Source organism: Heterocephalus glaber, unplaced genomic scaffold (genome assembly GCF_053883595.1).
Source record: "Heterocephalus glaber isolate CG9 unplaced genomic scaffold, H.glaber_assembly_v1.0 deba00001461, whole genome shotgun sequence".
NCBI classification, from domain to species: Eukaryota; Metazoa; Chordata; class Mammalia; order Rodentia; family Bathyergidae; genus Heterocephalus; species Heterocephalus glaber.
This window is the reverse complement of record NW_028258308.1, coordinates 40,686,191-40,708,315: the sequence shown is the minus strand read 5'-3', so window position 1 is coordinate 40,708,315 and position 22,125 is coordinate 40,686,191. Positions and strand designations below refer to the sequence as shown.

Genomic DNA, 22,125 nt, shown 5'->3' with positions numbered 1-22,125 from the left:
TGGAACCTAGGGCCTTACACATTATTATGCCTTTAAAAGAGAAAGACAGGCGTAGCAGTGCACATTTGTAATCCCAGCATTCAAGGAGGCTGAGGCAGAAGGGTTGCAAATTTGAGCTCAGCCTGGGCAATTTAGAGGCTTAATGATGCTGTCTTAAAAATAAAAAGGGCTAGGGATGTAGGTCAGTGCAAAGGTCCTAGGTTCAATTCCCAGTACTGCCAAAAACAGAAGAGGGGTGAGAGAGAGAGAAAGAGAAAGAGACAGACAGAGAGACACACACAGAGATAAAAACACCAAAAGCAGATTATGTTGGCTACATTTTGAATTTCCTGAGCATAGATCCCTGATCTGGGCTTAGCAAGAAAGAGTTTCAGAAGACCTGAGCTCCTGCAGTCAAACACAGAAGTCCACCTTTGTACATACTTGTATCAATACCTCCTCCTCTTCCCCATATGCAGTCCAGCTCCATTCCAGGAACAATATTTTAGGCTGATTAAAGATTAATTTTCCAATTTGAAAGTAAAACTAATAGAAGAATTTTCAGTTACAAGAAAATTCTAGCCAAGGGGGCCCCTTGTTGACAAGGCCAACCCAGACCTGCTGGAAGTTAGTATGAGAAGGGAGCTTGGAAGGCCTGGCCTGGAGAGGCTCTGGATTCCATCCCCAGCACCACAAACGGGATGGAAGTGCTGACTACACACAGAGGGCAGAAAAGGGAAGAGAGGCAGCGGCCTTGCTCACCACCACGCAGGGTGCTACTCCCCATGTGGCACATGCAGCACGGAGTAGGGCCAGGAGGCCCCTCAGGGTTTGATCTGAGTGACTGGCTGGGGACTGGTATGTGTCCCTCACTCCAGGGAGGCATCTGCTTGTTGAGCCACGGTGCCACAGAAAAGGGCCTCCCAGGGACTCCTGATACAAATGGAGGTCCTCAAAGACACCCAAAATGGCCGAAGCATGAAGGATGTACTTTCTGTAGGAGATAAAAGGATCCACTTGGGCCAGGGATGTAGCTCAGTGGTGCTGCCTGCCTGCCTGGCAAGCACAAGGTCCTGAGTTCGATTCCTGGTACCAAAAGAAAAACAACAAAAAAACCCAAAACAACAACAACAAAAGGATCCACTTTACTACCTCTCCTTGGGGTGCTCGATCTTGTGGTATGCTTTTCTTTGGGGTGGTTTCTTCTGAAAAACAATGTTAAAGAGGTAAACTAATAAGACCTCTTCCCAGCCAGGGATTTAGCTCAGTGGTGCTGTTGCCTGCCTCACAAAGGCAAGTTAGATCCCTGGTACTCAAAACAAAACAAACAAACAAACAAAGACCTCTTCCCATGGTGAGGGTAGACACATGGCAGGGTCTGTGGGGAAGGAGGCTTGGGACAGCTTCTGTGGCCTGACTTTGTGCGAAGCAGGAAGGGTATGAATTTGGGGAACTCTCAGCCTCTCTGCATCTCTCTTTCTCCTCAAGTTTTTCTCAAAGTCCCTCTCAAGCTCCCTCCATCCTCCGTCCCCAAGTATTGGGGTCTAAACTCAGGGCTGGTATATGCTAGGTAAGCACTCTACCCCTGAACCACAGCCTATTTTGAGACAGTCTCACTAAACCACCCAGGCTGGGCTCAATTTTGCAATCCTCCTGTCTCAGCCTCCCAAGTAGCTGGAACAACAGGCATGCAGCACCATGCCAGGCGTGGAATGCCCTTAAAGAAAAATGCAAAAGGATCCCATCAACTCAGTGCTAGGGTCCTGCTGGAGACTTAGGAAGGGGCTCATGTAAGGGAGGGGCCTGGAGTTTAAGTTGCTTTAGCTTCAGGGTAAATTCAACACCTTCGGAGGGCAAAAGAGATTCTTGTGGCTCCTGAGAGACCGAGCTGGTTTCAGACTGGTAAGTGAATACTGATTTTCTGAGGGAGGGGGTCATACAGATCTCCTCTGTCTTCTCAGAGGAAATGAGAAATGTTAGGGGGCCGGGGATTCAGCTCAATGGTTCTGCCACCTGCATCCCAAGTGCAAGGACCCGAGTTCAATCTCCAAAAAAAAAAGAGAGAGAAATGTTAACTGTTGGAAACTCAATAAAACTGTCAAAAGATATCCCCTACACAGATGGCCAAACATAGCTCATGGCTGTACTCCGTCTCTACTAGCTGTAAGCACACACAATTTTAATTACTAAGATAAGAAGGGAATCTCTAATGCTTCTTTAGCATTGTGTGCCTCATGTGCTTTGCCCTCAAATCTCCACACAGCTACCATGGTAGGGGCTAACACCCCTATCCATTACTTCCCTCTTTCTCCTGGTAAAAGAGCCCTCTGAGCGTTCACTGGGAACTCAGCCACTGCAAGCAGGACATGTTTCCCACCTCCTCCAGCTCCTAGGTGTGGCCTTGTGACTCCATCCTGACCCATGGGATGTAAGCCCATGGTCCATGCAAATTTGGAGCAATGCCTTTAAAAAGAAAACTGCTTTTCAGAAGAATAAATACATGAAGAAATGTTCAACTGGCCATTAAAGAAATGCAAATTAAAACAACACTGAGATTCCATCTTACTCCAGAGAGAACGGCTATTTTCAAGTAATCACATAAGAAATGCTGGTGAAGCTACAGCAAAAAAAGAATACTTAGGGCCAGGGATTTAGCTCAGTGGTTCCATCACCTGCCCTGCAAGTGCAAGGACCTGAGTTCAATCCTCGGTACCAAAAAAACCCAACAAAACAAAACAAAACAAAAAAGAATCCTTCTCCACTGTTGGTGAGAATGTAAACTAGTACAACCATTATGAAAATCAGTATGACGATTCCTCAAAAAACTAAAACTAGAAAGTCCATTTAACCCACCTATTCCTCTTCTAAGTATCTTCCCCAAAGAGTTAAAGACATCATATTACAGTGACACATGCATACCCATGTTTATAGCAGCCTAATTCACAATAACTAAATGTTGAAGCAGCCTATATGTCCATTACCAGATGAATGGATAAACAAAATGTAATATTTACACACAATGGAGTACTACTCTTCCATAAAGAAGGATAAACTTAAGTCATCTGTAGGAAAATGGATGCACCTTGAGAACTTAATGTCAAGTGAAACAAATCAGACACACAAATTTAAATATTGCATGGTTTCTCTTCTATAAGAAACCCAAAGTATAAATAAAGAACAAAATAAAAGATAGATAATAGGAAGTAGGGAGAGAGATATTTTTCAAATGGGAAGGGGGTCAAGGGATGGAGAGAGAGAGGGAAAGGAAGGGAGGAATAAGGATAAAAAAAAGAATCAAGATGTGCTATGTATATACAGCAACCTCTATAAGGAATGTAAACATGTACTACCAATGACGCGGAAAAGTTTTAGATAACTTAATAGATTGAATATTAAGGCAGTTGTAGAAGCAAAATAAGTAATGTGTTCTTTTAAGATTTGCTTTTCCTGTAACTCCTTGTTTAAGGCGAGGATTATCTGACTCTAACCAGTAACTTCATTATCCTAACAAAGTTACTGTGCCAGGGTGAATTTACAATGTATATGGCCTATCTTGTGTCTGTGACTTGTAAATAGGAACTGGAATTGTATTTACATATCAAAGACCACTAGGGATGAGATAATGGCTAAAAAGGATATAAAAAGGGAAATGCTGAACAAAGGGGGCAGATATTGACCAGACTGGTTTCTGGCATTCCCCTCAGCTTGGGAGAAGAAATTTTATTATTTTATCTGAATTCTGTGTCTCTGTGTATTTCTTTCCAAACTAAAACTTTAAAAAACCACTTTTGCTTCACTCTCCTGCTAATGGTGAGTTCACTTCTGTTGGGTGGGTGAGGACCACGCTTGGGGGAGAGAAGGTGAGCAACCAGACAGACCCATGCCAAGCTGACCCATGCCCTGGCTGCTCACCACCTCAGCATTGCTCCCTTCTCCTACTGGGAACTGAACCCAGGGCTTTCACACTGGGCTATATCCTCGGCCATTTATTTATTTGTTTGTTTGTTTTTTGGTACCAGGGATGAACTCAGGACCTTGCACTTGTGAGGCAGGCGGTGGCACCATTGAGCTAAATCTTCGGCCCTCCTCAGCCCTTTTTAAAATTTTGAGACAGGGTCTTACTGAGTTGCTAAATTGTTTAGGCTGAGCTGGAACTTACAACCTTTCTGCCTCAGCCCCCAAAATGCTGGGATTACAGGTGTGTACCACCATGCCTGGCCAAATACTTCTTAGATACATTTACTGAGGCGAAATAATACACATGTCATTTATTCGACTTTACAAATGCCAAACTTTGCCAGCCTGTGCTAAACACTGCACTGAACAAAATGGACCCCCTCCCCACTTCCTACTATCCTGCAGCTTGTATATGAGTTTTGTAGGCAAACAAATAAATAGGTCATTTATAAATTGTCATGTGTGAAAAACATGGAGTCTGAGAGTAACAGTGTTTCTAGCTAAGAAAAAGAAGGGAAAAGGGGACCTCCATTTTTAAGTGAGGGTGACCAAGGTGAAGGAGGAGAGAGGCACTTGGGTTGCTCAGTCAGGAAAGGTTCAAGTCACGGGGCCCAGGGGACCTTGCTGTTGTAGTGGAAGCATGTGTGTTAAAGGCCTCTTCCCCAGGCTGTGGAGCTGTGGGAGGTGGCCAAGCTTTATGAAATGGCCACAGCAGGAGGAAGGACTGCCATGGGTTGGGGTCTGGAAGTGAATACTGGGGCACCACCTTCTCCTCTCTCTGTGCTATGTGGCTGTCATGAACTGAGCAGGTTTCTTCTGCCACCTCTCTGCCTCCACACAGGCCCAAAGCAAGAGGCCACTGACCATGGGCTTAACTCTCTGAAACTGTGAGCTAAGGTAAATCTTTCCTCCTGATAGTTGCTTATCTCAGGGATTTTGTCAAGCAGTGAAAAGCTGACTTACACATTAAGGATCATTGTCATTGAAAAAATATTGCTGGAGCTGGGGATGTAGCTCAGTGGCACTGCACCTGCCTGAGTTCGATTCCTGGTACCGAAAAAAAAGAATTGTTGTCAACACAGAAAAATTCAAAAAAGAGAGTAAAACTGATCCAATGACTTGCCTTTGATAAACAGCCACTGTTAAAAATGTTGGCAAAAGGCCAGGGATTTAGCTCAGCGGCACCATGCCTGCCTCACAAGCACAAAGTCCTGAGTTTGATCCCCAGTACTGGGGAAAAAAATGTTGGTGAGCAATATACACTATTTTTATCTTTTCAAAGCACTTTTTACAACTGGAATCAACCTACTCCTATTTTCCAACTTATAACTTGTTTTTCCCTAGTAGAAGTAAGCTCCATGAACACAAAGTACCTTATCTATCTTGTTCTGTCTGCCCAAATAATATTGATGGAATAAACAAACAAAATTTTGCAAATCTGTCTCTTACATAAACACAAACATGGAGGAAATGACAGGCAGATACTTTACAAGGGTAGGATTTAAATACACATACTGTCTTCTGCAAAAGATGAATACCTACCTATCTGCTGCTCCTTGTTTGTATCATAATGTTCTGCTCCCCAGAGGAGAAAGGGAGCCAGGGTGTGCAGCTTCCGGTCCTCATCATCATCTGCCTCCCTGCATAGCCTGTGTTCTCATCTCTCCTTCTCTCCACTGTGTAACATGCTCCCCTCATGTGTCTGTGCCCTGTGTACCCAATTTGGTCTCTGCTGGAGGGATATTCAACCATTTCATTGAGCTAGGGACAGTGGGAGGCTGAGGTAGGAGGATTGCAAATCTGAGTTCCATCCGGGCAATTTAGTGAGACCCTGTCTCAAAATTTAAAAAAGAAAAAGGGCTGGGGATGTAAGCTTAGTGTGAGGACGCTGAGTACAATGCCCAGTACCACAAAAAACAAATGCTTTCACTGTTTCTTATCAGGCATGAAACTGATGAACAGCCCCATGCAGGTGCATCCTTCATACATGTATGGTTTCTTAGGGTGAAATCCTAGTAGTAGGACTGTAGTATTTAAGCAAACACATTCGTATCTGACATATACAGCCAAGTGTCCTCCAGAAAAGGCTGTATAATTTTCTTTTCTTTTTTTTTTTTGGTACCAGGGATTGAACTCGGGACCTTGTGCCTGCGAGGCAAGGGCTGTACAATTTTCATTTTTGAACACCAATGTAAAAAATCATCTTTTCTCTAATCGTTTTTTTTTTTTTTCGGTACCAGGGATTGAGCTTGGGTCCTTGTGCTTGCGCAGCTGGCAGCGAAACCACTGAGCTAAATCCCCGGCCCCTCCCTAATCCTTAATCAATGTTGAGTTCAATCTTTTAAAACTTTGCCACATGGATGGAAATGATACACCACCATCAATAACTGATGTTTTTATTTGAATGCATTGATCATTTGTGAATCCTGAGCATTTTAATGCATTTACAGAGCCACTGCCTTCCTCCTTCCCTTCTTCCTTTCCTCCCGCCCTCCTCTCCCTTTCCCCCTAAATGGAGTATTTAAGTCCTTTGCCTTAAATCAGTAGCACTAAATGTGTGGTCCCTGACCGGGCACATCAGCAGCACCTTGGAGCACACTGGAAACGCACACACCTGTGCCTGTCCCACATGGGTGTGTGCACCCCACCCAGCATGCTGGTTCCTCTCTATACGGCCAATGTGTCTCCAACATCCAAACTGAAGAGGAAAGGCCTCTGGACCAGCAGCAAGGTCAATGCAGTATGGTTTCCTCTTATAGCCTGAGCCTCAGTTTCTGCTTCCCTTCACCCACAGTACTGAGTGTCCGAAACAGACTTCTCAGTCTGCAGTGCCACCAAGGTCAGCCATTGAAGCTGATTATACCTGTGAGAGGTAATTCCGGTTCTTGTCTGCCCAAGACTATTTCCTCCTTAGGGCTGGGGATTTAGCTCAGTGGTTCCAATGCCTGCCTGGCAGAGCAAGGTCCCAAGTTCGATCTCTGGTACCAAAAAAAAACACCAACAAAAAAAAGAGACTATGCCCTCCATCTTCCATCCACAATCCACACTTCCTCTGGAATTCCGGGCATGGGGTTTAGCTACCCTTGGTCTACCTCCTGCCCTGGATGCAGTGGTGGGAAATGACTCAGCGCACTCTGGCCCCTACACACTTCCCCAAAACAACACTGGACCCAGCAAAGACTTGTTTAATTATGTCTCCTGACACCCCCTCCTGTGTCCGGATCAAATCTGGGGCCCTGTGGAAGGGTTCCCACAAAGAGCTAACATCCTCAGGGCAGGAGACATTCCACGAGCTGCCCACCAGAGGCCCCTGGAGAGGGAATGTGCTGTAGGGACATAATGTCCTCTAGCGGCCTGTCAGGCAGGGGCTCCAAGGGACAGGGCTGTGCCCACTTTAGTGACATCAGTGGACTCTACATGCAGAAATGGAACTCTGCACTGCATTAGCCAACAAGATGGGCATTTTCATTAGTCACTGGCCTCTTGGTTAAATGTGATTTTTTTTTTTTGTACTGGGGATTGAACCTTGCGCTTGCATAGCAGGCGTAGAAATCACTGAGCTAAATCCCTATCACTGGCCTCTTGCCTCTTGGCTTGATAACCTCTTTATTTAAGATGCTGTGTTGGCCAGGTGTGACGGCATACACCTGTAATCCCAGCACTCAAGAGGCTGAATAGGGAGGATTGTCATGAGGTTGCAGCCAGCCTGGGCTTTATAGTGAGTTTAAGGCCAGCCTGAACATAGCAAGACCCTATCAGAGAGAGAGAGAGAGAGAGAGAAAAGGTAAGGTAAGGGAGGGAAAGAGGAAGAGGAGGAAAGAAGACAGAAGCAGAAACAGCAGCAGCAGCGAGTGTATCAAGCCATGGGTAGAGACTTCTTCCTGATCTTCGGTTGCCAGGAATGGAACTCAGCCTGTGTGGCCGCATTCCTCAGCTCCAGGGACTTCTGGGGACTTCTGTTGCCCCAAAGCTGTCTCAGAGAGTCCCAGACTCCACTGTTCCCTGCCAGTACCATCAAGGGCCAAAATGGAAAGAATGTCCCTAATTTTCAGAGATCTTAAAGCGACTCCTTGTGCTGGGGGTCTTTCTTTGGTACGTGCGAGAAGCTAATTTTTTTCCCCAACCAAAATATTCAGAATTACTTTGCCTTCAGCATCCTCACTCTAGGTAAAGGCAACGAGCGGTTCTGGGGACTGCAGGGCTCCTCTGAGGCTGGCCCACAGCACGCAGCACAGCAGCCTGCCAGCTCCAGGCTCGAGCGATGCAAGTGCAAGACGCGCAACTATGACCAAAAAAGGAAGCGACGTGCCTCAGCTTCCAGGGAGCTGGCGAGCAAGCAGGAAGGAGGGAGCGTGGGGGAGGGTAGAAGGCGGCAGCCGCCACAGAGGAGAAATGTCACCAGATCGGCTCGCGAGGGATGGCTGCGAGGTGGAGCCGCTCCTAGCACTGCTTCCGTGCCCAGGAGCGCTGCAGTGCAGAGGCCTTGGGCGGCCGGGACCTGACAGTCGGCTGGCTGAGGGCTTCACCCGGCTGGCTGCGGGCTTCACCTGGCAACGACAGCCCCGGATGGGCCCCTGGGAAATCACTGTTTCCTGAGGGGGGTCTGTACAGGCACACAGGCCACGCTCACACAACACCCAGCCAACAAGGCCACCCCACATGGCCTCACACGGGGACTCACCACACACACAGTCACAGGCCATCACACATGCACACCACGCCTCCCAACAGTCAGTCACACACACAACGCAAGAACCCCACCCGCAGTCTCACATACACACTACATACACATCACACACGCTATACACAGTCACACAACCACACTTCCTCCACACAGTTGAACATACACACTGTACCCCGTCACACAAAAAACCCCGCTCACACAGTCTCATACACATCACATACATACACCACATTTTCCCTGCACTCAGTCTCACATACCCAGTCACACATACCATTCTCACATACAACACAGTCTTCCCCGACAGAAGTCTCTCACACACACAAACTCTCCCCCATACCCAAAGTTAGACACATACACAAGCTACCCTCCACACTCAGATACTGTGTGTCAGTCTGTCCATCTCCCCCCAACACACATAAATACTCTACACACCTCTCAAGCACTAAGTCCCTCTCCACACATCTTCTTTCTCAACTTCACAGACCATTCCTACAGGGGTATAAACTCAAACAAGCAGGCAGTTATCCAGGATATAAAAACAACTTGTGCTTAAAAAGAAAACAATGATAAACTGGCCAGAAAAAACACACAAGGAGAAATTTAAAAGTACAAGAGGTGCTAGAAGAGCCAGCCAGTCAAGTGAGTCCTGGAATTGTTTGGGTTTTGGTCCCCAAACAATACTGCTCAGGAACTAGAATACCTCTCTTTTTTTTTTTGGTACCAGGGATCAAACTCAGGACCTTGTGCTTACAAGGCAGGCACCGGAACCACTGACCTAAATCCCCAGCCCTACCTCATTTTTTTTTTTTTTGAGGCAGGTCTCACTACACTGCTCAGGTTGGCTTTGAACTCAAAGAATCCCCTTGCCTCAGTCTACCAAGAAGCTTGGACTACAGGCCCAAAGTTAAATAACTCATTCTTCATGAGGAATTAGCATTCTAGTGGCTTGGGGAAGAAGCAGTCTCCCTTCTGGTACTCTGAATAAAACTTTCCTAAACCTGGTATGGTAGCACACACCTGTAATTCCAGCACTATGGGAGGCCAAGGCTTAAATTTTATTCTTAAATAACATTTAAAAGGGGCTGGGGGGTGTAGCTCAGTGGTATAGTGTCCCTGGGTTGTATCCGTAGTCACACACACACACACACACACACACACTCACACACACACACCCCTCTTCTGTTATACAAATTTTCCAGCCAGGAGCTAAAAGGTCATCAGAGGGCACCAGAAAGTTCGGTTACACAATCATTTAACAAACATTTTTAAGAATGTCTTCAGGGCCAGGGATTTAGCTCAGCAGTTCCACCACCTGCCTCGAAAGCACAAGGTCCCCAGTTCAATCCCCGGTATCAAAAAAGAATGTCTTCAAAATTTGTACTCTATTAATACAAAAAGTCACAATGAGCCCCCTCTGCCTCCAACACAGGGTGTTTACGTTGAAATGGGAGCAGTGAATATCAACAAACAAGCAATGAACAGCTCAAAGGAGAAGGAAGAGGGGCAGGGATTTAGCTCAGTGGCACCGCACCTGCCTCGAAAGTGCAAGGTCCTGAGTTTGATCCCCGGTACCAGAAGAAGAAGGAAGATTTCCCACTTCTCTGAAGCCACAAAAAAATACTCTGAACCATAAGATTTGGAAGAGTAAAGAAAAACCACACATCCCTGAGGCAGGATCCTAGCCAGCAGAAGGAAACAGAAGTATAAAAGTTCATCCTCTGTTGTCCTCTAGTCTATTTTCTTTTCTCTTGCATGTAAAACAAGCTAGTGTCCAAATGGCTTCTCCTCTTATCCCACCCAGCAAGCTGAAGAAATAGTCTTGCTCACTAGCCAGCCTAGGCCAAAACAAGTGGGTGATGGCTGGTGCCCCCTGGTGGCAACCTGGAGAACACAACCTTCCACCTGGCAAGAAGCAGCAAGGAGGGCCGAGATTTAGCTCAGTGGTTTTGCCGCCTGCTGCGCAAGCGCAAGGACCGGAGTTCGATCCTCGGTACCAAAAAAAAAAAAAAGAAACAGCAGGGAGGCTGAAAACAGGTTAAGGCAACAGGTAGAGAAAGGCCCACTCCGGACTGCCAGACCTCACCGACAATTCACAGAGAGTCCCACTCTGTCTCTCTTCCTCCTCAGTATTGCCACAGAGTCTTCAAATTGGGAAAGATCTCTTAGTTCTAACCTTGTCCTTAAAGAAGCGTGCCAATCTCCAGTTTGGATATGGACTGTAAAGGCGGCCCATGTTATGTAGGACTTGACTTGTGTCATCCTTATAGAGCGCTGGACATTTATTAGAAAGCACAGTCATGGAATTTGGATCTTGAATGGCCCTCAAAGCCCGTGTGTTAAAGGTTTGGCCCACAGGGTGGTGCCACTAGGGGTCAGTGAGGCAGGCTCAGTGGGGGTCTTTAGGTCCACCAGGGCCTCTTCCTCTCTCTGCTCCTCCCCATGGTGGAGGCAGCAAGCAGTTTCACCCTGCTTTGCTCTCCCACCATGATGTCTGCTTCACCACAGCCCCGGGACAACAGGCCTAAAACTCCAAAATTGTGAGTCCCAGTCAGCCTTTTCTAATTATAAGTTGATTATATCTGATAATTTTCTTTTCTTTTCATTTCTTTTTTTTGGGGGGTACCGGGGGTTGATCTTGGGACCTTGTGCTTGCAAAGGAGGTGGTGGCACCACTGAACTAAATCCCTGGCCCTATCGATAATTTTCTTAGTGTGACAAAAGACGACTAACACCAACAGCTTCACACACACACACACACACACACACACACACACACCAGGAGTACTACAGCCCAAATATAATTTTTTCCCATGATGGAGCTCAAAGCCAGGGCCTTAGGCACACTATGTGAGTGCTCTGGAATAGAATTCCATGACAAAGAGCCTGGGGGCCTTCCAATGTCAGGGATGCACAGGACTGAAAAGGCAGGGGCACTGCCAGCCATCTTCTGACTTTCCTATCTCACAGGCCTCCCTAGCTTTGTTTCTTCAAACCGATACTTAAGAACCATTTTGATGTAGCCATAGAAACATAACATTTACAGTTGTTAGGAAAAGCAAGACTCACAGACACAAATAATTCAGCAGAGAGACCCTTGAGAGGCATTCTATCATTGCTGTGTACATGCAATAAAGTAAGTGGTATTTACCTATGGAATGGGCTAGCCAACGCTTTCTCAAACATCTACTTTCCTGGAACTACACTATCAGAAGGGAAAGAGCCATAAAAACTCATTTTCTAGTGGATGAGCAGAAGCCTCTGCTGGTTAATGAGTGCCCAGGGAGCAGGTCCACCCTGGAAACAATGACTAGGAGCTTTGTCTCCTGTTTCTGCCCCTTTCTTTAGACCCAGATCCACTTGGATCCCAGCTCCCCATTGACCAGCTCTGTGACCTCAGCCTCTCAACTTCTCCAGGCCTGCTTCTTCAGCTGCAGAGTGGAAGGAGTGACAGCTACTTCATGGGATCCAGGCAAAGATAAAATGAGGTCGTGGATAAGTTTCAGCATCTCTTGACATTCCCAACTTTCCATAATGTGCAGATACGTGTTTTCATGTAGAAAAACATGAAAATGTTTATCACCAAGGGATGTGTAGCCTAAAGAAGTTTTCAGAGTTAATACTATATAGCAAAGCAACTCTGCAAGATTCCTGGGCATGTTCATTCTGACCAGTGACACACGATGCTGTTGGGGTTTTATGAGGACACATAGTATGAGACAGATAGAGGGGTTTTCTCAGAGACAGAGCTATCCTACTTTCAGAAAATAGGCTCTTCTCTACCAAGTGCCTATGTAACATTCCTGATCAGATGTGAAGGTCCTCACCAAACTTGGGTTGAAATTTATGTGTCAGGCACTTTTTTTTTTTGTACCAGGGATCAAACTTGGGACCTTGCACTTGCGAGGCAGGTGGTGGAACCACTGAGCTAAATCCCCAGCCCACTTGGGTTGAAATTTAATCCCCACTGTGAACCATTATTTTTTTTTTCTCTTAGGTTCTTTTATTGGTACATTTTAGGTATACAATTTGTTTACATTTATCATTGTCCACTGTGAATTATTAAAAAGTAAGTCATTGGGTTATCAGGGAAGAGCCACCCATGGACTCCAGGGTTAGTGGGTTAGGGAGTTGTCTCCCTGGCAGGTCTGTTATCAAAGCTAGTTTGGCCCTGTGTCTTGAAATCCCTCACCTTGTGATGCCCTGTGCCACTCTGGAGCTCTGCAGAGTCCCCCTTTAAGTCCTTACCAGACGCAGCTGCCTGATCTCAAATTTCCCATCTTTTAAAACTGTAAGCTGAAAAAAAACCCTGTAAGCTGAATCAATGTCTTTTCCCTATAAATTACCCAGTGTCAAGTATTCTGTTACAGCAACAGAAAATAGACCAAGACAACTCCCAGTTTCCAGCAAGCTAACTGCATGTTACATTACAAATAAACAAAAGTTAAGACAAAGTCAGGTGTTGAAAAAGGAAAATCTAGCCTGCTGCTATGCTGCCTGGGTTGAACGGTAAGATGCTGGAGAAAATCCCCAGAAGCCATGGTTTGGGGTACCCATCATGCAGCTGAGTCCTTCTGCGAGAACACTTTCCCCAGACAGGCACAGCTGAGCAGAAGCTTGGCCAAGCCCTCATCTGGAGAGGTCTGTCTGAGGTTTAGGAAATGAAGCAGACACTCCCATATAGGGCCATCCAGCCCTCACCCACCTCTGCTGCCTTCCTGCTTCCCAATCTCCAGCCCATCCCACTTTCATTCCACTCTCCAAACCCTCACCATTCCCCGGATCCAATAGCCACTGACATCACCAGCCTTTTGTGCAAGTTTCCCTGTCTCCTGGATTGCTCTCTGACTCTCCTCACCTGGCAACTCATCCTATGAGATTCCTCTGAGGGTCAGTTTCTTCCTAGGAAATGCTGGGCTCCCTGCCTGCCACCCGCTCACCTCACCATTCAAGAGTCAATGTGCAATGTGATTCTTGCTCTCCTACCTGCCTCAAGGGAGCTCCTGCCCATTGCTCCTCCCTCCTTGGTCCTCTTTGAATGCTTGGGGCCCAAAAGTCTTTCAAACAGCAGGTTCTCAGCAAACACACTGGGATGAAAAGGCTGGAGGTGGGGTCAGAGGGAGAGCAAATAAAAAGCATTTCTGGGACAGCAGACAACTATTGGAAGGCAAGATAGCATCCTCTCAGGCAAAGCTGGCTGACTGTCAGCAGCCAAAGAGAAAACACCAGAAAGGGAGAAGAGCACTTGGGAGGCTGAGGCAGGAGGATCACCATGAATTTGAGGCCAGCTTGGGCTACACAGTGAATTCAAGGCCAGCCTGAGCTACACAGAAAAACCCTGTCTCAAAATAAATAAATAAATAGCAAAAATAACAACAAAAAATTCTCCAGTGATTCCAAACACCTAGGACTCACACTTCCTGATTTCAAAACTTATTACAAAACTATAGTAATCAAAATAGTATGAAACTGACAGAAGTATAAACATACGAACCAATGGAATAGAACAGAGAACCTGAAAATAAACTCTCACATACATGGTCAATTGATTTTCTACAAGGATGAAAGACCATTCAATGGGGAAAGGATAATCTTCTCAACCAATGGTATGGGAAGACTGAATCCAAATGCAAAAGAATGAGTGTGGAGCCTTACCTTCCACCACACACAAACTCAAGATAGACCAGAGACCCACACTTAGGAACCAGAGCTATAAAAATGCTTAGAGTAAGACATAGAGGAAATCCTTCATGATACTGGATTTGGTGGTGACTTCTTGAATATAACATCAAAAGCACAGGAAACAAAACTAAAAATAGATAAGCTGGACTTCATCAAAATTTTTGCCAGGGATTTAGCTCAGTGGTTTGGCCCCTGCTGTGCAAGTGCAAGGACCTGAGTTCAATCCCCGGTAAAAAAAAAAAAAAATTTAAACTTATCCATCAAGGGCACCATCAAATGATATAATGGAATAAAATGGGAGAAGATATTTGCAAATCATATATTTGATAAAGGATTAATACCAGAATATATAAAGAATACCTATAACTCAACAACATCAAGACAAAAATCTAATTCAAAACAAGACAAAAGACTTGAATAGATATCCAAAGAAGACATACAAATGGCCAGTAAACACAGGGAAAGATGATCCTACATTATTCATCATCAGAGAAATGCAAATCAAAACAAAAGGAGGTATCTCTCCACACCCAATAGGATAGCTATGTACAAAGAACAGAAAACCACAAGTATTGGTGAAGATGTGGAGAAAATCAAACTCTTACACACTGTTGGTGGGAATGTAAACTGCTGCAGTGTAAAATGCTATAAAGTGGTAGGAAACAGTTTGGTAATTCCCATAAAGTTGAACATAGAATTACCATATTAGTGAACAATTTCATTCTAATATATATATATATATATATATAATATAATATAATATATATATTATCCAAAATAACTGAAAGTAGTTTCACATACTCTTATACACCGATGTTCAAGGAAGAATTATTCACAATAGCCAAAATATGAAGGCAACTCATGCCCATCCACAGATGAATGGATAAGCAGAAGATGGCACACAGAATATTATTCAGCCATAAAAAGGAATGAAATTTTCTTTTTTTTGTTGTTACCGGGGATTGAACTCAGGACCTTGTGCTTGCGAGGCAGGCGCTGGAACCACTGAGCTAAATCCCCAGCCCAGAGGAATGAAATTTTGATATACGCTCCAACATAAATGAACTTTGTTTTGTGTGTGTGTGTGTGTGTGTGTGTGTGTTTTGGTACCGGCGATCGAACTCGAGACCTTGCACTTGCGAGGCAGGTGCCAGAACCACTGAGCTAAATCCCTGGCCCCAACATAAATGAACTTTGAAAATACTATGCTAAGTAAAGCAAGCCAGATACAAAAGGTAAAATATCATGTGATTCTACTTGTATGAGTGACTTAGAATGGGTAAACAGACACAGAGGAGGCTAAATGTGACCAGGAGTGAAGGGAAAGGAAGATGAGGATTCATTGTTTATGGGTATAGAATTGCTATTTGGGGTGATGAAGAAGTTCTGGAAGTGGATAGTGGCAATGGTTGTAGATGTTTTTTGTACATGAGTGTGAATGCGTGTGTGTGGCACTTTACCATTGACTGGGCTACATCTCCAGCCCTTTTTTTTTTTTTTTATGAGGCAAGGTCTCACTTTGTAGTTCACGCTGGCTCTAAACTCACTATGTAGTCCAGGCTAGCCTCGAACTTGCAGCAATCCTCTTCAGCCATTTTTTGAGACAAGGTCTTAAGTTGCTCAGTATTATGGCTTGTGTCTAGATGTCCCCCCAAAGCCTGATGTGGTCATAGGTGGGGCTTTGTCAGAGGTGGCTGGATCTAGAGTATGTGATGCTGGGATTAAGGGTGTGTGATTACTAAATCAGCTCACTGATTGGCTTGGCACCCTCCCTAAGCCAGGTAGCCTAGGTAGAATATAAAAGGGGCAGAAAGAAGATGCTATTAATTGCTTGCTTTTGTTGTCTTCTGCCTGCCATGAACTGCTTCTCCTCTGTGATGCCCCTCTGCCATGCCACCCCACCTTGGAGCCAGCTAACTATGAACTGAAACTTCTACAAACTGTGAGCTAAATAAACCTTTCCTCCTTAACTTTGGGTGTCCGGTATTTTGTCTCAGCAACAAGAAAAGTAACTAAGACACCCAGGTTGGCTTCAAACTTGTGACATCCTGCCTCAGGCTCCTGAGTAGCTGTGATTACAGGCAGGTGCCATGGCACACAGTTGTACAATATTCTTTCTTTTAGTTTTTAAATTTTTAGTATAATTAAGACAAGGGCTTGCTATGTAGTTCAGGGAGTCCTTGAATTCGCTATGTAGCCCAGGCTGGCCCTTGAACTCACAGCAACCCTCCTGCCTTAGCCTCCTGAGTAGCTGGGATTACAGGTGTGTGCCATCATGCCTGGCTGTACAATGTTCTTAATATCATTGAACCATACCCTTAAAGATGGTTAAAATGGTGAATGTTTATGCCCTCACCACAATGGTAAAAGAAAAAGCACCCATACCAGTCTGAAAAAGCTCCCTCAGATGGTGGTCTCTGTGTTGTGGCCGGTGGGATGGCACCAGCCTGTGCCTGGCCGTGGGTTAACAACTCAAGCTCTGTGCAGTGCACCCTGGCTGCTGACCAATCTGACTTCAGATGATCCACTTCCCAAGCTCAGAACACCAGCAGCTGTGTCCTTCATTATTTTTTTCATTTAGCTTCTTGGTTTCCAATCCTGAAACTGTTCTGGGTGGGAGAAGCTGTGGGGTTCAGACAGGGTGGGCACAGTTGGCCACTCAGCTGAGGATGGGAAGGAAGGAACTGTCGAGCTAAACTGTGCCCGAACTCCCCCGGTAGCCAACTCTGATGGAGGGTCTACCTCACTTTTTAATGCCTTGCAGACAGGGGTTGTTCTTACCTTGTTAACTTTTTTTTTTTATAGGTCTACTGGGGATTGGACCCAGGGCCTTCATGCTGAGCTACATCCCCAGCCTAAAGCTAGGCTCCAACTTATGATCCTCCTGTCTCGGCCTCCCAGAATTCTGGGACCACAAATGTGCACCCCTGGTTTACCTTTGTAACTCTTGTCATTATTTCCATCACCCTCCTAGTCTAGAAGATATGACATTGACACTTAAGACAGACACACAAGTAATCCCCTTGCCATGCAATTCAAACCATTTCCTTTTTAAAAGGGCTGGCTTTGCCCCAACTTAAATACTGCTCATTCTTTTAACTTTTCTTCACATAGGTAGTTTTTGGGAGCTTTTCCACCAACTTTTTTCTAGTTTCTCTCTTTACTTGTATGCTACAACATTCATATGGGTATCTGAAAAGCTTCTATGGTAAATGAGACCTGATATGTTTTTAATGCTAACAAAAATGTACAGTGAGAAGGCGGTGAACATTATGAATTTGAAAGCAACGGGTTTTGGAGATGGCGCTCCCTGGGTTTACTTGTTTTGTGTCATGTTTCCTTCTGTCTAAAACTTCAAGGCCAGCTCCTCTCTCTTCACATCAGGGAGACTTTGCAGTTCACCAGGACATCGTATCTTGATCTCATTCCCATGAGCAGAAGGGCACAGGGCAAAACTATGCGAGACTTTAGAAACTCCCCCTGTCTCCCACTGACCTACTCTATTATACACTAAATTCCAAATGCAAACAAAAATTTGTCTAAAAATGTAACTAGTAAGAATTGACAACAGGTATGTGTCTTGCATCCCAGGCAGAGAGGCTAAATAAGATCTGGATGAATTAGTCACATATCTTAATCCCTTGTGAATCATAGGCTCTGCTTTATATCATTCTTTTAAGTTCACCACAAATTATTTACTGTGTTTAGAAAACCTATTTGGGCCATATTGCTGGAAATGACCAACTAGGAAATTAGTGATTTCAGACATTTACGACAAACTACCATATCTCCAAATATATTTCCATCTTCTTGGTAGTACAACTTTCTGAAAAAAATGGAAAGTAACTAAAAAAAAAAAAAAGAACTCAAGTGGCACATGCCTGTAATCCCAGCACTCTGGGAGGCTGAGGCAGGAGAAGCAAAAGTTAGAGTCCAGCTGCGCAACTTAATGACTTAATGAGACTATGTCTCAAAATTGAAATAATTAAAAAGAAAAAAGGCTGAGGATGTAGGCCAGTGTGAAGGCCTTCCATTCAATCCCCAGTACCACACACAGAGAACGAGAAACAAAGAAAAGAAAAAAGAAACATTTAACTCTGGAGATTACATTTTTTCACTAAGAGCTTTGCAGAATTAGCAAATGGGTTTCAGGAGACCCCACCTCATTCATAGACACCCCTGCCAAAGAGCCCAGCATAGCTTCTGGTTGTAGATCCATATCCCTACACATGTGTGAATAATGATTCATGTAATGAGCTCTAAGTGCCACTGCTGTGCTAATAACACACACTACTTCCAAAAGTAGTCATTATTGCTACTTTAAAGATACAGAAATGTACTCACCTAGAGTTTAAATAACAGTATTTCCAATGCTTCTTCAAAGAAGCTTATAAGGGATCTGGCTGGACATACAAGGTTTCCCTGACTCCACAACTTCTGTCCCTTATCATTATACTGTGCCGCTTCCTTGAATAAATGAACTGAGCACTACACACACACACACACACACACACACACACTCGCCCCGGCTCCTACCAAAGTACCAAAGCCAGCCATTTGTTTCCTTGGGTTTGAAGAAGGTTGACAGCTACACTTTTCAATAATAATAAATTTTATCTTAAAATCAGACATTTCTTCCCACCTACAGCTATACTTGTTTATACTTCACAATAGACCTCTTGTAGGAGAGATTTATCTGGCTCCTTTTAGTACCTGATTATTCTGAAACACAAACTGAACATTCTGAAATATAATTTCTCTCCCAAAAGAAAAATGCCAGCATCAATGTACTATTCTTGCGATTGTCACTTGTTTGTTATTATTATTATTTTTATCTATCAGAATTACTGTTATTTTATTGTTATTATTTTTTAAAGGAACAATAAATTTCAAAACTGCCACAACCTAAGTAGGGGGACTTCCCTGAGGTCACTGTTATCCATGACAGCCACACATCCGGCAGGAAGTCTGCAGGGAGTGAGTTAACACTAAATGTCCCGCTTTCTTTTTTTTTTTTTTTTTGGTGCCAGGGATCAAACTCCAGTCCTTGCACTTGCAGGGCAGGCAGCAGAACCACTAAGCTAAATCCCCGGCAATGTCCCGCTTTCTTGGACCCTGGAGAGACTTGTGGTTTGTGCATCTGAACAAGGCAGGACTTGAATAAACAGCATACTTTCGCTTTTACAATTGTAGAAGCTCACCTTTCTAAAGGGCGTTTTACCTGGCACATTAAGAAAAGCCTGCATGCTCTGATAAGATGAATAAATCTAGCACTGGCTACATGCATTTATGTGGTTTGATTTGTTTTGTGATGCTAGGGCTTGAATCCAGGGCCTTGTACATGCTAGGCAAATGCTCTACCACTGAGCTACACCTCCAGCCCTGTGTGCTTCTTCATGTTTTCACTTGAGCAAGGAAGGACTGTATTCCTAGGCAAGAACCAAAGATAGGGATTTATGTTGATCATTTTTAGGCAAGTTTTGCCAAATATATGCAGTTCAGACAGAACCTCACTGGAGAAAGAGAATCTCTATTGCCAAACCATGGAAATAGCGATGATTAACATCCTAACAACTGAGGATTTAACAATTGATAGTTTCACACCCTAACAGCTGAACCCTACCCTTCAAGCTGACTTCATTTCTTCAGTGCGCTGTCAGTGATGATCCCTATTTACTTTCAAGTTACACAGTAAGCCTGGCTATACATTTACTGCCTTCAACTTTTATCCTTGGCCAAAACAATACACTCTATTGCTCAGAGATAAAACTGTAGCTTGTGATTCACATACACATGGTCTCATGTCAGCCTATGAAGCAGGTATTATCATTCCCATTTTACAAAAGTGGAAAATGAGACACTGAGATGTTAAGGAAGGTACAAGACCTCCAGCTGCTGAAAAGCAGTGCTTTGAAGCTGTCTGCTTCCCAAACTCCTAACAGCCTCTGGATGTTCTACTTGCTCCTGTTTGTCTCTCGAAAGTTAAATGAACTTTGGCAGTTTCATCTTTCAGGTATTAAGCATTGATAGTTCAGATTTCTCCCTTATTCTGGAAAACTAGGAGATAAAAGGGGGTGGTGTTCTCTCAATTGAAACAAAAATTTGTTTTCTAGGACAGTCCTAACTTCAGGGTGGGCGGCAGCTTTAGCATAAACTCTGCAGTTACATAATCTGGAGTCCACCACTTTCTAGCTAGGTGACCTTGGACAAGTTATTTAATCTCTCTGTGCTTCAGTTTCCTCATTGGTACAATGGTGATAATAACAAGAACCAACAGTGTTGTTTGCTTAAATGACAAAAGTATTTAGAGGCATTTGGTACACCTTACATGTGCAATAAATCTCAGCTACTCTTATCAGGAATAAACTACCTGAATTAAATTTAGATTTTTTTATTATTGCATGTTTGCAGTACATGTAGTTAAATTTAGATTTTGATAATATGTAACTATTAGGAGGCACAAATAACATCTCTAGTATTTGGATAAACAGAAAGCTACTTTGCATTGAAAAGACTATCAAAAAGCCTACCCCAGGGCCAACCTGCCTATATGATGGGTAACTCTGTATTTCTCAAACTAAGCAGTTCTGATATTTAGTACAGATTCCTAGGCATAGCCTGATCTGCAAGACACGTGCCCTCTAAAATTTTTTTAATTAAACATTAAAAGCTTGAATTCTCAAGTGATTATCAACGCACTTCCCTCTGTCAGGATGCATGACCATCTTTCAGACGTTGGAGCCGTTCTCGACCCCGTTCTCTAAATTTCCCCCACAGCTTGCATTGCAGTACTGGGCGTCCCCAGTTGTTGCTGTCCCGGAACAAAAGCCTAATTGCTGCTGCTACAATACAGCTCTTTTTCTGAGGTCATCGTGAAGCTCTCAGAGCAAACAAGAGAGCGAATTCTTGGAAGTCGCAAGCACCCTGTCCGAACTCCTAGACCCAAGGCCAACAAGGGCTGAGTTCAGTGTGTACACCCCTGCAACTAGCAATGCGTGGGGAAGGTTTCGAGCCCTTCAAGACACGTGCGTTTTCCTGCCTGGACAAGTCCAGAGAAGCTCGGGTCCCTTCTGGCCGTCTGGCACGATCTGGTCGCAAGGGTCCCCGGGGCGCCCCGGCCAGCCAAGCCCCGCGCACTCGCGCCCCGCCGGAGCCCCCTCTTCCCCTCCCATGGGCAGCGCCACGCGGCAGCGACCCCAAGGCGGCCCCGGACGGGGCTCTGGGACTCACGTGGTCTCTCGGGGTCTCGTGGGCCTCTCCCCGATGGGCTCCGGGCCCCTCGGGGTCTGAGAGTGGGTGCCTCCCATCGTTCAAAACTTGGCTCCTGCTGCGCCCCGCCTGTGCGCGACCTCGGCAGGGGCCCGGCCGCGCGACGCCGGGGACAGGAGGTGGCCACCCGCTCCTGCCCACTTCGGAGGCTGAGTGCCTGTCCCCTGCGAGGGCCTGGCCGCCGCACAACAGGTGGAGCGGGCGACAGCGCCCCGTGCGCCCTGCGCCCTCGGCCGGCGACCTTGGGCTCCGCACTGGACGGGCGCAGCGGGGAGGCCGGCGGGGCCGCTAGGGGGAACGGCGACAGCAGGGGGCGGTTTGCGGGCGTGGACCGAGACTCCCGGCTCCTCTTACAGGGGAGGGGCCTGCGCCCCAACAGAGGGCGGACCGTGGCCAGGCCCGAGCTGCACCGAAAACCGGGTGAACCTCAGATCATCCCCACCTCACCCAGCTGGGCGGCTTTGGGGCGGGTCATTCCACCTCAGTCTTCATCTGTAAATAAGGCCGCACGCTTGTCTTTACGTCGTCAGAAGCCCTCTGGCCCTGACAACCAAGGA

The 22,125-nt window shown here is 45.4% G+C and overlaps 1 protein-coding gene across 7 annotated transcripts in view; it reads right to left on the bottom strand.

Moving 5' to 3' along the window:
• Positions 1-21,828, bottom strand: part of Tacc1 (transforming acidic coiled-coil containing protein 1) — a 117,387-nt gene extending 95,559 nt beyond the window's left edge. For 5 of the 7 annotated variants that reach the window (XM_087217333.1, XM_087217332.1, XM_087217334.1 and 2 more), the window contains exon 1: positions 21,530-21,827. Coding sequence is in view for 4 of the 7 variants with exons in the window: in XM_087217332.1 (XP_087073458.1) it covers positions 21,530-21,606 (77 nt within the window). In the remaining 3 variants the exon portion in view is untranslated. Of the gene's footprint in view, positions 1-21,529 lie in introns of all 7 variants that reach the window. The other 2 variants (XM_021236792.2, XM_087217335.1) reach the window with 2 other exon arrangements.
• Between the last annotated feature and the right edge of the window lie 297 nt (positions 21,829-22,125).